The sequence below is a fragment of the Annulohypoxylon truncatum genome (assembly GCF_022578515.1).
Source record: "Annulohypoxylon truncatum strain CBS 140777 unplaced genomic scaffold F4807scaffold_19, whole genome shotgun sequence".
In the NCBI taxonomy this organism is placed as follows: domain Eukaryota; kingdom Fungi; phylum Ascomycota; class Sordariomycetes; order Xylariales; family Hypoxylaceae; genus Annulohypoxylon; species Annulohypoxylon truncatum.
The window spans coordinates 388,117-404,764 of record NW_025953805.1 but is presented as its reverse complement, the minus strand read 5'-3'; the positions used below and the strand labels follow the sequence as shown (position 1 = coordinate 404,764).

Here is a 16,648-nt window from a genome sequence, read left to right as displayed (position 1 = left end):
ATGAGGAGTCCGGAAGGAAGCAGCAGCTTTGGGTTATACCCCTTTCCCATACCATCCTCTAAACAACCGGTCAACAATTCACATCCAGGAGACCACGGAGCTTACTCCGAAAGCACTCAGAAGCTATCTACATCTTACGATATTTACATCTTTATAAGAAATGGTGACGTCACTATTACTTCGTTTGAGGTCTTCTGGGCGGCCGATTGCTTGATTTGTAAAGGAGATTGACATGGATGTACCATCACGAAGGCTGTTGGATCCCGTTTTCATCCCAAGGCCCTCTCGTAAATGCGAGACATGGTTCCAATTATCCGCATTTCGAATCCTCGCTATATAAAGAACCTCGCATAATCTAGCCCGGTCGTGTGTCGCCATACTCCCTCCTTCAAACGGATCCGGACCCATAATTTACGGGTATCTGCACCGGTGATCCTATCTATACGCAACGATCATTTACTTTCCAAGAAAAACGGAGATGTCGAGATCTCGATATTCCAATATTGGCATAGCCGACCCGCGCGGATGCGTCTTCCAAAACCGGAATCCGTCCTCGAATCCAGATGTCGCGAGCCCGCTGATCGCCATCCGGTACGCCGTTCCGGGTCCCCGGATCGTGGGAACGCTAAATTGGTCCGTAGCATCGGCCTCTTGGTGCATCACCGCGCATAATTAAGGCAATCTATGACATATAAAGAACAAATTGAAGAACACCTCGGCTAGTTTACGTCAATATACCTCATTAATTTCTATGTTTCAACGTACCAAAGCTATTGCGCAGATACCATGCTGAAAATAACCACACATATGTCTTCGTTGAGCATGTCGTCAATTAGCATCATGGTGCGTTTTCCCCATCTCCCTCAGCTTCTTTCCCCAGAACCACAGAATCATCGGTACAGGCAGGCCAAGTGCCACGAAGATAAACGCTAGGACACTATTGCCCCAGCCATACCCTAAGCGGTCGTACAATTGAGGGGCGAAGATCGGAAACGCGAAACCCATGACGTTAGACAGGAGTCGCGTGGCGGCATAGGCCGAGGCACCGGCGTCGCCAAATACGTCGAGCGTATAAGCCAGCACGCTCTGCGATAATATGGAGCTTCCGATAGCGAAAATTACGGCACCGATATCAACCATGATCCAAGTAATATGGTGTTCGGCCGACCATCCGTACCAGAACAGGCCCGCGGGGACGAAGAGCACGCCCGGGATCATGTACGGGGCCCGGAACTCCGGTCGGCCTTCCCCCTTGTACTTCGGTCGATCCCGTAGGCGCTTATAGATAATGTCCATTATCCGGCCTCCGCCTTGCGCTGTGAGGCAGAAGCCGATGGAGATCGATAAATAATGCAGACTGCTTATGAGAGACGATTCCTTATACTGCTCGATCCAGAGCGTCGCGAAAGTCGAGAGCATCAGAGTGTAGATTCCGAAATTCAAACCCAGGACAAGAGATACGACCTGAATTATCGGGCGTCGGACGAGTAGCCGAACAGGTCTTTGAAGATAGGTCATTAACCGGGAGAAAAAATCTTGCCAGAAGGCCCACTTCGCCGGTGATAGAGCTGGATTGCCAGATTGGTCCGATTGTGCGGCTGCTTTACGGCGTAGTAAAACTGGGGTGTACGACTCTTTGATGATCATTGCGCCTATAACGACTATGAGCGCGTCGAAGATGCTTATGATCCAAAAGAGCCAGGGCCAGTAGACATATTGCACGACGACCCCGCCGATGATAGGTCCCAGCGCAGGTCCGAGGTACGGCAGAAAGGAGGCGATGGCCAGAGACTTGCCGCGGTCTTTCGCGTGATACATATCCGCCATGACCGGGCCCGTAAGCTAGAAATAGCGGTAAGATATCAACACATCTCCAATCCAGGTTGGGGAACACGGAATACATACTATCACACCAGCGGCCGCCCCCGTCGCAGCGAAAAACCTGCCGATAATCATCAAGGCCTGCGACTTGCCCACCGGGCAGAGCGAATTCCACAGGATATACCAGATATTGCTCGCGATCCAGACGTTCCTCCGGCCGTCCATCTCGCCGAGCGCGGCGACGAAGAACGGGCCGATCCCCAGGCCCAGGAAGTAGATGGAGAGCGTGATCTGCGTGGCCGACGCCCCGATGCCCAGGTCGTGCGATATGTTGTCGAGGGCGGCGGCCATGATGCTGGCGGACATCAGCGTCACGAGCTGGCCGATGGAGAAGATGATCCCCATCGAGACCTTGCGCCACTCGGCCCAGTTGTACGGGTCGTTGGGGTCGTCCGGCCCGTCCCATGTCGCGCCGTACAGCTCGTGGAGTCTGGCGAGGCGCTTTTCCGCTTCGGCGTCTTGACTTCTAGCTTGCTCTTCTGGCTCTTCGAGATTCTCTGCGGATAATTGTGGGGGAGCCGTTTCTGTCGCCGGCTCGGCCATTACGCCGCCGCCTTCCTTCTTCTCAGCCATGTCGTCAATTATGAACCTCCGCTGAATGGTAACTCATCGACCTCCGGGCAGTGACTTAGAAGCAGAAATCTGCGAAAGGTATGCTCACGATAGACATACTCATAAGTCTATCTAGTTGAGGAGCTCGCTCCATTTTGTAAAGATAGATGCGCGTCCTCCATGCTAGTATCGTATAATTCTGCCGACGACTCTTAAATCCCGGCTACTTACGTAGATATTGTCCTAGGAGTTCCAACCCTTAAGATTTCGTCTCCGCAAACGGGGCCAGGGCTCGCTTCAACGGGATAACATAATAGGCCGTTATACGCTGGACGGTCCACTCTAGGGGTAACATTATACGGCTTATTTCCACGCGAGAAGCCGAGCACGGTTGTGTAGTTCCTTAAAGCGAGGTCCCGAGCTTAACTCCGACGCTATTTCTTACCGTAGAAAATAATAAGAGGAAAAGGTAATCAAAAGCGTCTTTGCGACGGAAAGCAGACGATTCCTGCATCGAGCTATTAGGGCGACCCAATGGAATCTCTCTAAGAGATCTGATAAATTTTCTTGGCACTGGACATGCACTACATATGTCCCCACATAGCGGTCTGTTAGCGCCATCTGATAAGCGCTGGCGTGTTAGGGTTCTTCGCTCTACTATGTAGCTGCATAACGAAGACGATTACTAATTCGTAAGCTGTTGCGGCTTCAGGCGTGCCGACAAAGCAAAAGTCGTGCTATTTTTCTGTGTATTAAGTCGACTACCTAAATTGTTTTTCGTAAATCCCTACGGAGAACTGGTCTTAGTAATCATTGAAGATCGCTTCATCCGAGTTTGGTTACCTAAGTAAATTTCGTAAACGCGGGATCCAGTGATCGGAACGGCAAAAATGCGAAGAAGCGAAATGAGACCCTGGTATGTGTGAGAATAAGCTCATTATTTATTTTCCAACATGGTACAACCACGGAAATAAAAGATGCTTATCTAGGTACCTAGGTATTTATTTCCTGGAATAATATTGTATTAATGCATAATCGATATAGAGATATTACCACAGGACAATAGGTATTTACCCCTTTATTTTCGTCGCCATGGGACATGACCAAGATACGACGTGAGGGACACGGTTTGAGTTATGTTGGATTCTCTTATAAAGCTGAATTCAATTGTCGTTAGCTGGTCAGGATACTTGCAAGGAAGATCTTGTCAAGCAATGTTTCTGTTTCTATAAGACGTGAAGATCACACAAGAAGGGAAGTTCGCTTGGTGTGTAGGTATTTATATATATTGTACCTTTTTGTAATAAGTCCTTTCTATAAATAGCAGCGTCTAGATTGATCTGTTAATTACCTTGTTCATTTAATGAGTTCATATGTTGGGAACTGCTACACAATGTTCGCGGAATGTGCCCGAGACCTAGCAAGCAGCTTACCCGGGCTGTTTGTTAATACATCAACATGTATGATACTTGGCTAGGAAACTGAGCAGTTTCGAGTTATTAAAACACAAGCGGACAATCATGATATACAGACCTAAACACTAAATAATGAGTCTTTAGCCAACACTCTTAGAATATCCACAATTTTACAGAGGACGCCAAAGTGTTCCTATGGAACTTACGATAGATGCTGAGTTGTAAAAAAATCTTTTCGTAATGTACCTACAAGAAATAATTGAAACCCCGGAATAAACTATTAGTTCTTGATTACTTATTTATCTGCCTAGGTAAGTAGCCATTTTACTACCTCCTAGCGTCAACAGTTCCAGAATGGCGTAATTCGGACCATTTTGTGCCCGGGATACTTGGAGGATATTATGGAAGGAATAAACGAAGTCATCGACGTGGCTAATTGTATGTAACTTTTCTTTCTTTCTCCAAAGTGATACCGGAATACCTAATTATCATCTGGTAATTTAGCTAAAAAACAATACTATTCAGTGGTGGATCCTGACCTGAACGCGGCCAATGTGATTGACTACCCGGGCAAAAACACGAACATTAGCATGTTTGACGACTGCCTAGCACAGAAGAATCATTTCCCGGCAACGATTGTAATAGCTGAACGTCTGACTATTGTGGCAACTGGTAAGCAATACCTCACCAATCCTGATCTCAACGTAGGTGCTAAACGTTGCCTTAGGATTGTACCTGCAAACACATGAAAAGTCGATCTTTTGGAGTACTGGTGTAGTCAATCGGGATACGCTTCGAGCGGAGGACCCTGGTAGCAACTCGAGCTAGGACATGGCCTTGACTTTGGATTTCGCTGCTTGAGACAACAAGGAGTCTTCGCAAAGCTATGATCCGGCTTCGGCATCAATGCTACCTATTGATTCAACGTTGATATCCTATAAAGGAGTTCAAAATTTGTAATTATTGGAATGAAAAGAACGGAGTAACTATTATGAGCGGCTTATCTACGAGTAGGCTGGCTATGTGATGAAAAGTTGGTGGGAACGATGTCGTACAGGTCTCGGGCGTTGCGCTTCCCGATGATAATAATCGCCGAATGATCCCACGTTCCTAAAGCCCTTCTCATTACGCCCTATTCGTCAAACTATATGTTAGGTTGATAGTATTTGTTGATTTCAGGGGTGTTTGTTAGTATTATCCAAAACGTCATGGGTAAATAGTAAATACATTGAATACATGCCTTGATCTTACGAGACATGAACGTTTCCAGACAACGGAGTTTCGACTAAATTTAGAGTAAACATGAGGTAATGACGCTTCCGGGGGCTCCCGTAATTTACACCGAAATTCGTTGCCCCTAAGGCGGCTCAAAAACGTGTTGTGCTAGGTTCCACCGCGTGGCTCAGGACGGATGACTTCCTCGCGAACCAATCCGAAAGTAGACTACGGAGAAAGATCCGAAGATCTTGACGTCAATTCTGGAATTTACCGAAGCTGAATCGTCATGAGGTTCTCATAGACCAGGGGTAGTCACAAACGAGATCTTTGTCTTGTATCTATTCTACTATTAATGACAGGATCTGATCAGAGTGGGCATGGCTTACAATGGGCTCGAATGAAGAGCCCAATAGAAATTTGTACGTCGAAGGTACCTAAGTAAGTATAATTAATAGGTAGAACTGGTACATAGTGGTCTCTGGTATCCCATCTTAAGTTTCGGATGGTAATCAGTTACAACCTTTTAGATATCATGCTACGCAAATTCCTACCTAGTCGAATAAGGTCTAATGTTATGTATAGTTTTATCTTGACAATCGGAGTTGGGAACTCGCAGAGCCTATTCAAGATTATAGAAGATCGATTTCTTCCTAAAGTTTGCATGATCTGCCAATATCGTAGTCCATGAGTGAAGAAAACTATCAGTCTAGGTAGTCGAGACTGAAGTCAAATTGAAAGAAGGACGCCGTACAAGGAGCAACAGGAGTCGCTTAACTACTAAGGTTGATTGAGACAGCTTCACACCTTAAACTGAATCAATGCGTACGTAATAGAAGCCCATCATATTTATGGCTCCCAAATGTTGGCATTAGAGAATTTGCGAAGACGAAGGGTTATGAGATGACCGAGTTGTCTTACATCCTTCGAAGCCGTCAGAAATATGTGAATACGTACATGGACCGGGCATCACCGGCCCTATCGCATCTATTTAGCGCTTGTTTGGTGGAGCCCCGTGCTTGATGGCACCGTAAATCGGCCGGTGGTTTAAAGTTATGGGACTCGGTAAACATCAAGAGCTCGAGCCAAAAGCCACCTAAATATTGCCCGTAAATCGACAGGTTCGTGGATATATGAACAGCAAAGCAATGAGCTATTCACCTTTATGATGGTTATCCCCGAACACCGAGGAGTATAAATTTTGAGGGGTGCTGGTGGGCTTGTCGGGAATTCGGTTCCATTGGATACCAAGCTTGACTTACCCCTCCGACTTCCGTGAATCTACCATCACGGCAAATATACCGAATTCAATGGGTCCCCTCGCAGATCTCTCGTCCGGTCTACTCCAGCTACGGCTCAGCATGTCCAAAAGCATGCTTCTAACTGCCACTATAACCGCTACGGCATGGCTCTCGGTTCACCTCGTCCTACAGTCAGGGAGGAAAACGAAGGGCCTTTTCATTCCATCTCCAGGAACCACAGTTGTCCCCGAGCTCCAGGAGCAAGAGATCGCGAATCTACCGTATCCTCCTGACGCTCTACCTGGAGGTCGAGACGCGATTACCCCTTACGGATCGATACGCATATACGAGTGGGGCCCTGAAGAAGGGGAGAAGGTTCTCTTTATTCATGGTATCAGCACACCGGCAGTGGCTCTCGGGGACCTTGGGCATGAATTTGCCAACAGGGGTTACCGAGTCATGCTCTTTGGTAATATGCGCCCCCTAAGGTTTTCAATCACAAGACATCATATGGGAAGAAAGGGTTTAGCTGACTAGTTTTCTTCGTAGACCTCTTTGGTCGTGGATACTCTGATGCGCCCACAGACCTTGACTACGACGCGCGTCTCTATGTGACGCAGATTCTGCTGGTCCTAGCCTCGTCTAAGTTGTCATGGACAGCGTTCCATCTCGTGGGATATTCCCTTGGCGGTTGTCTCGGTGTCTCATTTATGAGATATTGCCCGCATATGGTTAGATCGCTCTCATTAGTGGCGAGTGGCGGCCTGATTCGACCGTACCATGTAGGCTGGCAGAGTCGTCTGCTATACAACTCAGGGCTCATACCTGAATTCCTAGTCAGGATTCTAGTTAAGAGAAGAATACGGCCTAAGGATGAGCAGCTACCCTCGACCGCGGGCGGTGTGGATATCATATCCGTCGAGATTAAGAAGCACTTCCCAAGTGGAGACGGTGATTCCAACGGTGGTGATGGATTTGACAGTGCGACCATTTCAAAATTTCGACCAGATGTTACCGTGGCCTCAATTGTGAGATGGCAAGTCGATCATCATGAAGGGTTTGTCACGGCATTTCTAAGCTCGATAAGGAATGCCCCTATCTATGCCCCCCAAGACGACTGGAAGCATTTGGCTATGATACTTGAAACAAGAAGACAGCTTGAGCATCCTATGGAACTAGGATCTATTTCGGGGATTCCCGCTGGGAAAGTACTCATGGTAATTGGAGAAGATGACTCTGTTGTTGTCAAAGATGAGATAATTGAAGATGCAGAGCAGGTACTAGGGGTTGATGGGGTAGAGTTTGCAATTTTACCTGGTGGCCATGAGTTACCTTTCACAATGAGTTCTAGCGTTGCGAGTGCGATAGACGGTTTTTGGCATAGATAATGACGAATGTGAATAGGTAGGTAGGTAGATATCAAGATATGAGATATCGGATCTGGGCGAAGGACAGTTTCGAATAGAATCTATGTTAATGTACGTTAGCTACGATAGTATATACTATGAAGGAGTGTGTAATACTCGCTGAACCAGACTTACCGTTTCGATTCTGCTAAGTCCTTGTCATGAAGTAATTCTCCGAAGGTGGCAGAGAACTAACTCAAGCTGGATCTTCATGAGATTAACCATATGTGTTGTCAGCTCAGCAACTCCAACTACTTTCTTTTCAACCGACATATTATAATGCAAATGCAAGCAGACGTGGTAAATGCATACTAATTCGTAGGCTTGCACCATCTCTAGCGAATGAAGTTGCTGTGAGGGGTAGAGGTGCGAGTCATGCTTCGTTCATGATGTCCGCAGAACCCAACTATTCGCATACACCCAATTACATTATGTGCACTTTTCTGCGGTAAGACAATAGATGGGCCTGATATTTGGTTATTGCGCTATGCGTATTGCCGAATAAGTGAAACCGTTGCCGCGGAGCAGTATTATCAAACAGCGAGCTGTTTATGTCCGTTGGTTGCGAGTAATCACAGCGACTCGAGATCTCATGCCTTATGTAGTACATATTATACTATATGTACCTCACGTGACGATGTTTGACCAATGTAATAGTTGCTATGGCCATTTCGTCGTCTGTGTAGGAAATAAATACCGTGCCATAGAATATGGTGTTACGAACACCTTCACAGGTAGTGTGTGAGATGACCCACTCTCCATTGCAAAATCACCAAGTTTGTGCGCCGCAGTAGGGGTTAGGTGAATGCAGTCAGGGCTCGCTATAGTACGATGTCCTGCATAAAAGGCAGAACTTCTGGCAGTCGGGGCAATTGTGATTTGTTCATCGAGATGCGGATTCGCCGACGGTTTGCTTGGAGGATATGCCAAGTTCATTGGCGTCGGCTTTCATAGCGGACGCTACCAATCGTATCACATCCCAGATTGTGGGTGGTGTGGATATGAGCTATGTTAGCATGCATGCCGCTACGACGTTGCGTCGTAGGGTGCAGCCGTGCAGCCCGAAAGGAAATCTGGGGATGGCTTACTGATGCTTGTTACCCACATGGCCCTATCATATGGATCGTATGTGTCGACCCCAAGAATGCGCCGCCTTGGCTACGTCTCGACCACGACAGACTCCTTTCACCGGACTCCACGACCCTGAGATAAACGATGCTAGATCGACACACCTCTTTCGAAACCTAGCAACGGCCGAAGGATCGGGCGGAGTCTTCTTCAACGGCCAAGTAGAATATGTGTGACACGTTGCTAGGACAATATCCTAGTTTATCTTTCACTAATATGAGCTTAGATATTGAACTTGGTCGTTGATGAGCTAAAAGGAGTGATGACGACCGTTAGTAGATCGAATGTTTGCAGATCAGATGATAAATGCAAGTCGAATAGCAACTGCAAGAGCTATTGGGTAGAAGAATCATGTCTGCAATGAAACACAACACAGTCAATTCTACCAGTGTGTTGTTGTATCAATGTATCATATGAAATAAGCCCGGAGAGAAGCCCGAATAGAATATTGAAGATCAGCAGTTTGATATTCCAAAGTCAAATGTGTGCCTTAGAAGAGGGTGGGCACATACGTATTAGAACCGAAGTCCTAGGAATTTGAAAGTTCATCTTGATACGATACCTATAGACATCTCAAAGAGTATAAATTAGAGATAAGATAGAAGTAAGCTTTTCTCAGGGACCATGTGATGCAAGTTTAATTCCTTAGTGTAAGGGAATTACATCAAAGGCTGTATCAGATAGAAACCATATGAGCAATGTCGATGGACGTTCACGAAGGGCTGAGAGGCGGTAGGGGTGTCCCTTCTACCCCTTTTACCCCGCAAATCCTTTAAGTTCTGGATTGCGGGTGACGTATTGGCCACTAAGCGAGTTGGTGGGTAGAACATACGTATAATCTGTTAGTGTTATCGACGATTCAACACCCACCGGACAGAGAGATTTCTATCGTACCTTACCAAATGTCCCTAGTTCTCTTTGTAGTAGCTCGGAGCTACGTCTTCAATATGCGTGGTATACCCATGTAGAAGTATGCGCTAGCGTAGTGCAACTCTAGTTAGTTCGCCAATGGACTGTTGATATTTGTCTTCCATTTTTGGCCTAGTAATGGCGATCGGCTGAAGCTCCTGTGGTAACACTTACCAAGAATCTGTCTTACTGGGCAGACTGGGAGAGTGAGCAATCGCATCGTACCTACTGTAGCTACAATATCCATATGAAAGCATCCTTGCCAGTTCCATAATAATCCTACCATATCTGAGATTCTCATAAACAGCATTTATTCAATTCGCCTTCTTCATATTTAATACTTTCCATACTTCCAACGAACAGTCTATCTGACCAACTCCCAATTCCAAAGTTCATGATCCAGCCAAGCCAATCCCCTATTTCAAAGCTTTGTTTCCACTTGTTTCTACTTCCGGACACAACGTTAGACCACCTTTATACCAAATTCAATCATCTGAGTCGGCTCCATTTAGCAGCCTGAATTTACCCCGCTTGAAAATAGTCCGAGTCAGTCGATACTACACGGTTCTGAGGCCATCATCGTCACTTTTCAATTAACACGACACAAACGATTGGACCTCAGTTGTCTCTATTGATAGCGTGCACCGGTCTCTTATCGCGTCAAAGGAAAAAGCGGTTGATCGCATTGTCATTGTCACATTTACCTACCAACCAACCATACTTGACTATTCCCTGACTATTAACTCTCGTCACTCCTTGTCACTTTTGACCCATCTACCGTTTACTGTCTACGCTACTGGTGCCATTATCCACAAAGGAACATCTCACCTTGTCTCATCTGTTTAGTTTTCTCGTCTTATTCTTCTATTTTTTCCGTCCTCGACACAGTTGTCTGACTACATCAATCATCCCACGAAGCAAGCGAGGGGTTTCACCTTTGCTACTTCAACAACACCACATCATACCACCTTTGTGGGTTGAAACACGTGCAGGCCGAACCTACATCGCGCCATCAAGTCAGCTACAAAATAACGAACAGGACCTCTACATAGATCGACCGGACCTCCTTCTTTGTCTACCATCCAGCTATTAGCTCTAAATCTCAATCACAACTACACCCATCAATATGTCGAACGATAACGGAACATCTAACGGAGCGCCTAACGACCGCCGTGGTTCTGTCACTTCGGCTGCTTTCACCAATCTCTTCCACCGAAGCAACTCAACTTCGACCGGAAGCAACGGTCGCGAATCTGTCACATCAATTGCGGCCAGAGATCAACGCCGACGACTTTCTGTTACTACCATAGGGCTTGGCACTTCTCCCAACTCTCAAAGTGCTCCGTTTGGGATTCGACGTGGTAGTATCTCTACCAACAATTCGGACTCTATTGACGAGAATGCTATCGACGACGAGGAATCTGCCAAGGCAGGTCCTAATTCTCCATTCGCTCGTCGAATGAGTTTCGGCGCCCAGGCCATGCGTAATCTGCGCACTGGACCGACTAGTCCTGGGTCAGCTGGTAGGCATCCCCAAGAGTCAAGACGTATCTCTAATGGACATATACGTTCTCCACCTACCGGTGCCCCGCCCGCCTCAGCTGCTACGAGACGGGCAAGCACCTCTCAGGCAAGCCACACATTTTCCTACAGAATTCCTTCTGACAAGTTTTCTGCTCGGGCAGATAACGCCTACAACTGGTCCGAGCAGCTTAGATCCCGCGCCGAGAGCAGCGTTCAAGGTCATAAACCGTCCTTCGGAGCCGTTAGGTACGGCTCGCCGCCACGCGGCCATGGTCAACACGATCGCTCCAAGTCTGTTTCCGAGATGCCGGCTCCACCTCAGCAGGCTGCTGCTGTTAAGCCCAAGCAACCAGAGAGACCGAAGCCAGATCATATGCAAGAACGCATCCTCAAGGGTGACTTTTATATGGACTGAACACATAGCCTGCGCAAAGGGGAATACAAACACCAACATGTTCAAATGATCTAGGACGGTGCCAACTCCTAAATCGCCAACTCCTAAACCACCACCTCATACGAGCTTATAATCATTCCTAAGGCCCGTTGTCATCTGTTCTATCTACTGTATTTCCTTTGCACTACGTCTCTTCAACTGACGTCATTCGTTTCGACGACTTCTTTTTATGGCGTTGAGACGGGGAAGTGCCGAGGACGGTCGGGTAAATTGTTTATGCAAAACATAGCTATGCTGAAACGAGAGATGAGCAGCGTCGCTTCTGGGGATGACGTGACAATTTGGGGAATTAGAGATATTGGTCCGGGAAAGACCAACTTCACCGACTGGCTTTTGCTGATTTTTGGAGCCTAAAATAGGCAATGTTCGGCGCCAAGGAGTGGATTTGGACTGTACTAGTGATTGCCAAAGCGCAGCGGAGCTGCGTTTGTATGATATAACGTCGGATTAGGGCGGTATTTTGCCGGTTTCTTGGGGAGCCTTCGGATAAGGGTAAACAAGTCTTTCGATCATCACAAATGTACTCGGAGATCACCAAAACAATTGGAGCATCTGATATGGGGCGTTGTGGGAAAAAAACCACTATCACCTACCCGGCACATTGTAAGATTTAGTCGAGCTAGCTTATCAGACTGAGAACCAGATATTGAATCAATATCACCATTTAACATCACATCAATTGAGATCACTTTGTATTCTAACTGCAGTTGCGATTGGGATTTATTTTGCAATGTCTCGTACCAACCGGATGGGAGAGGACATTATGAATCGATCGTTCAAAAATACATCCATCCACATCATCACTACACCTAGAACTCCATCTGTTCGCCGTTTCCTTTCTCTCGAAGATAACCCTAGGTCCCATAGTCCTGAAGCCGAAATATACCCTACACATTGCATTGCATTGCATTGCGTTTCATTACGCCCCTTCGCCATATACTCCCGATTCGTTTGTGTTTATATGTACCAGGTATAGTAGTAAGTAGTAGTTGCAGTAGTGGTAGTAGTAGTTGTTGTGAGACCTGACATTCCAGTTCCGGCCTTTTCCACCCTCGTACATATCATGCCCGTAATAATCCTCCAGTTTTGCCGTAATGAGTAACAGGTAACGAGTAACGAGCCTTTTTTCCCCTTCGCATGGCGTAATGCGAATCCGAATAACGAACGAACGTAAGCGGGTATTCGCCCGCCTGGGTAAGTGACCTATAATAATACAGTATAATCCTCCCCCCGCCTCGTCCGCGACTCCGGGTGAGAAATCCCCCCCGAGCAGCCCTTCAGGAACACGGACTTATTAGTACCCCTGCGCGAAATAGTAATAACCGCAGCTCATACACCAACCGCCGCGCTTCGCGACCGGACATTCCGCGCTTGCCTAGAACGGGTAATAGCTTCCATTTGGACCGGCCTGTGGGCCCTGGGGCGCGGTTGCGAAGCCCTCGACCGGGATTGGGCCGAGCATATCGTTTTGCATCATATAGCGCATGGTATCTTCGTACGAGGCCGGGTCGCCGGGGCTGCCGCCGCCGAAGCCCGTTAGAGTGAGGCCCATGGCCTGCTCGAAACCGTCGCCTAGGGTGGTATAATCGAAATCCGTAGTTCCGAAAGAACCAGCCATCCACGGTACGAACGATTGCTCCGGACCCGGACCAGGCATCCCTCCCCTAGACGTAGCTGCCGTATTACCACCGGTTGGGTCATACATGAATGGTTGAGCCGGCTGCGGTACAGATCGTAGCCATCCTGGGTTCGTCTGGTACGATTGAGCGTTGGTATCCGGGCCCGGGTTCTGACCGTTATTGCGTGACGGGCCGTTACCAGTCGCTATCTCTGATAGTAATTGTAGCGGTGTGTTTGTTTGCCCAAGATTGTTCGATTGCGATTGGTGTTGCTGCGACGGATGCTGTGGGGGAGCCGAACCGTTCTTTTGCTCACTTGTGGGCATTCCTCCTCTTAGGTCTTGGATAGCTGCCGAAGCAGCTTCATCATCACCTAAACCCTTACCATGAGCCTGACCTTGCTTATAGAACCAGCTGCGCAGCATGGCCAGAACAAGTAGAAATTTGCTAGCCGGGCGCGACTTATCCGACGCAGCGACCTCGCGGAATTTCTCAAGCAGCTTCTCAAGGTACTCCGCAACCTTCATGTTATCCTTGTTAATAACCTTGCCTAGCTCTGAATTCGAGTTACTTGCGCTAAAGTACATCTTAATCAGAACAACCACGGCGTAGGCGACCCGAACAAAACTAAAGATCGGAATACAGCGAATACTATGGACATCCATCGATAAGAACGTTTCAAAGATGCCATCGATCGCAACGAGACACGATGACAGAGCGCTAATGTGCGAGGGTGTTAGCGAGTCATCTAATCCCGGGATAGGCTCCCGGAGGGAATCGGCGTTGCACGGAGGTCGGTAATCCTCAGGGCTCTTATCGACGTGGAGCGCGATCTCATGCATATATAGGTTTAATACGTGAAAGCCAAGAATAAGAGAAGCTGTTCACTGTTAGTTCATATGACAAACAGAACGGGAAAGTGGGTAGACGTACGTCTCTTCTCCGCCTTAGGGATGGATTCGCTATACTTAGCAAGATCTCGTTCGAAACCCTTCAGAGCATATTGGACTTTCTGTTCCGAGACGTTGACAAAAACGCTCGGATCATCCATAGAGAACTGGATACCAACGTCCTCGGCGAGTCGATGCGTCCAGACAAGATGACACAGATACCTATCGGTGGGTGCCGCCTGTGGAGAAGATTCCAAGATATCCATGCACTCGGTCATAAAAGGTTGCCATCTAATCAAGTTTGGGCGATGCAAAGCCATTGACACGTTGGAAGCCAAAAAATAGACGGCTAACCACGTCCGTCGTGCCTCAACTGACATGGGGTCAGGAAGAGGCTGCTTCCTGAATGGATGGTCACGCCAAGTGTAAGGCACAAGTCGAGTTTTCGGGTTGTGCTTTCTTCTCCCAAGCCCGATATCGATGGACATAACAGCTGCCAAGTGTACGAATTGGTAAAACTTGAGCTCCTCGAAATGCTCCGGTGGATAGTACCATATGACGCTGACTAAAAGCGATTGGATGAGCTCCAATGATTTGCGACCCGAGATGATGATGTGGTCAGCAAATATTTGCATGATTTCCCGCACGAGTTGGCGTTGAAGCTTAGGGATTTCAGATGAGGCAGCGGCCATGATAGCAAGGAACAGGATAGGCTTCGTCTTTCGAACTTCAGTAGCAGTTGTGCCCTCGGGGAAAACGACGGCTGGTAAGTGTGGTACCATGTCTTCCGTGAATCGGGCGAAGAATGCGGCAGCTTCGCTCATAGTAATTATCCCACGATCGATAATATCTGGCTCCGACTCGGGTCCTGTATTGAACTTGGGCGGCGCGGGCGAGGCACTAGCAACGACAGGTGACCCCTCGGTGGATTCGGTGAACTTGCGCTTCTGACCAGCCATGGCGGTTGGCGCCGCAAATGAAGATCGTTTCTCAGCCTCGGATGCGGCTTGAGGTTGGTGATCTCGAGATGGCGGAGCACCCCAATCTCTTGCGGTCGAAGCATGGCCATATCCGTATGTCGGATCCTCCGATGGGGGCGGATGCGAAGTAGTGCTGCTTGGTGCTCCGCGGCTCGCATGCAGACTTGCAGTCAGAGCATCTATCTTCTTCTCCAACTCTGCAACCCGACTATCCGTCTTCTTCTGTCTTTTTCGCGTGGGCTGCGTCACAACACAGTTGCGACCTGCCTTCGCACATCTTTTGCAGGGCCCTTCGGGATTCGCTGGATCGGGTTCGCATTTCACCTTCAGTCCACGGCAAGCTTCGCAAGCTCGCGGTCGCTTGGGGTCGTTCGGGTCCTGCGGGGTATTGCCAGGGCCGTTGGGAGTATCGCTGGCAGCGGAATGGGCATGGTGGCCATTAGGAGTATGGGGAGTATAGCCAGTGACAGAAGCTGAAGGAGATGGGCCGGTCGATTGGGCTTGGAATTGCTGCTGTAAAGGTGATTCGGGAAGATCTGGCGGTTGTTGTGACGGATGTGAAGAAGAGTGAATTCCCGCGACAGCTATTTGTTGTTGTTGAGGCGGATTGGCCGGACCGTTGACGACAATTGAGTCCTCGCCGGGATCGCGAAGGCGTGGATCAAGAGACGCTGGATCCATCTCGACTTTTTTCCTTTTTCCCCTCTAAAAAAAGATCGAGATGGCCGCTTATCGAGGAGCTAACTGTTAGAGGCTTACACGTACAATGTCGCGGTAGAAGAAGTCCGATTTTGCGGTTGTAACGGTCAACATAAAACCCGGCAGCCGATCATAAAAGATGGGTGGGAATTTCTTCGACGGTAGCAGGGTGGCTGGACCTTCAATCTGGGCAGTCCTTGGGCGGTCTGAGCAAGGGCCAGAAAATGTCTTGGTCAGCAGCTGCTTCTGTGTTCTGCTGCTGCTTTCAATGTTGCCTGGCAGCCTGCGTGTAACTAAGAAATGGGGCAATCCCGTAGTCTCCACTTTATTTAGTGTAACGGACGTCAGCGGCCACTTCCCCCAAAATAGCCCGATAATTTTCCGAATTTCTCCCCTGTTCTGTTTCGTCACCGTCACTGTCACCGTCACACGCTGCACACGACCACTCTGAATCCTGTCCTGTCAACGACTACTTAACGTTGGAGGAGGCTTGAGACAATATGAAAATTTTCTGTAGGAACTGACTCCTAGCCAGGTACTTGTATCACAATGATTGAAGCCACTTACGTTTCATGGAACCATTTTATGATCAAGGGAAATTTGTTACACAAGGAAATCGACTTGTCAGAATTGTGGCAAGAGTTCAACAATTCCTGTCCCCTTTCATCTTCTGTCGCATGTAGCTTCTCGTCATTATAGGCATTTTAGGTATACATTTGTACAAAAGAAGTACCC

At 48.0% G+C, this 16,648-nt stretch overlaps 4 protein-coding genes across 4 annotated transcripts; 2 read left to right on the top strand and 2 right to left on the bottom strand.

The window, feature by feature from the left end:
- Positions 1 to 595: 595 nt before the first annotated feature.
- Positions 596 to 2,664, bottom strand: F4807DRAFT_108119 (putative florfenicol exporter). Its single transcript, XM_047992724.1, has 3 exons — positions 1,906 to 2,664; positions 766 to 1,842; positions 596 to 719 (listed from the first exon to the last, which is right to left on the bottom strand). The coding sequence occupies exons 1-2, from the start codon at positions 2,452 to 2,454 to the stop codon at positions 829 to 831; spliced, it is 1,563 nt and encodes a 520-aa protein (XP_047853553.1). The 5' UTR covers positions 2,455 to 2,664; the 3' UTR covers positions 596 to 719; positions 766 to 828.
- A 3,760-nt stretch (positions 2,665 to 6,424) lies between these two features.
- On the top strand, positions 6,425 to 7,692 carry F4807DRAFT_461151 (alpha/beta-hydrolase; the record flags this gene model as incomplete). Its single annotated transcript, XM_048001643.1, has 2 exons — positions 6,425 to 6,773; positions 6,854 to 7,692. 2 exons carry the CDS (start codon positions 6,425 to 6,427, stop codon positions 7,690 to 7,692), a joined length of 1,188 nt encoding a protein of 395 aa, XP_047853552.1.
- A 2,773-nt stretch (positions 7,693 to 10,465) lies between these two features.
- F4807DRAFT_108008 (uncharacterized protein) lies at positions 10,466 to 12,071 on the top strand. Its single transcript, XM_047992722.1, has one exon. It carries the CDS (start codon positions 10,874 to 10,876, stop codon positions 11,684 to 11,686), a length of 813 nt encoding a protein of 270 aa, XP_047853551.1. The 5' UTR covers positions 10,466 to 10,873; the 3' UTR covers positions 11,687 to 12,071.
- An 829-nt stretch (positions 12,072 to 12,900) lies between these two features.
- F4807DRAFT_108039 (uncharacterized protein) lies at positions 12,901 to 16,301 on the bottom strand. The gene is made up of 2 exons (XM_047992723.1): positions 14,278 to 16,301; positions 12,901 to 14,224 (listed from the first exon to the last, which is right to left on the bottom strand). Exons 1-2 carry the CDS (start codon positions 15,893 to 15,895, stop codon positions 13,101 to 13,103), a joined length of 2,742 nt encoding a protein of 913 aa, XP_047853550.1. The 5' UTR covers positions 15,896 to 16,301; the 3' UTR covers positions 12,901 to 13,100.
- Between the last annotated feature and the right edge of the window lie 347 nt (positions 16,302 to 16,648).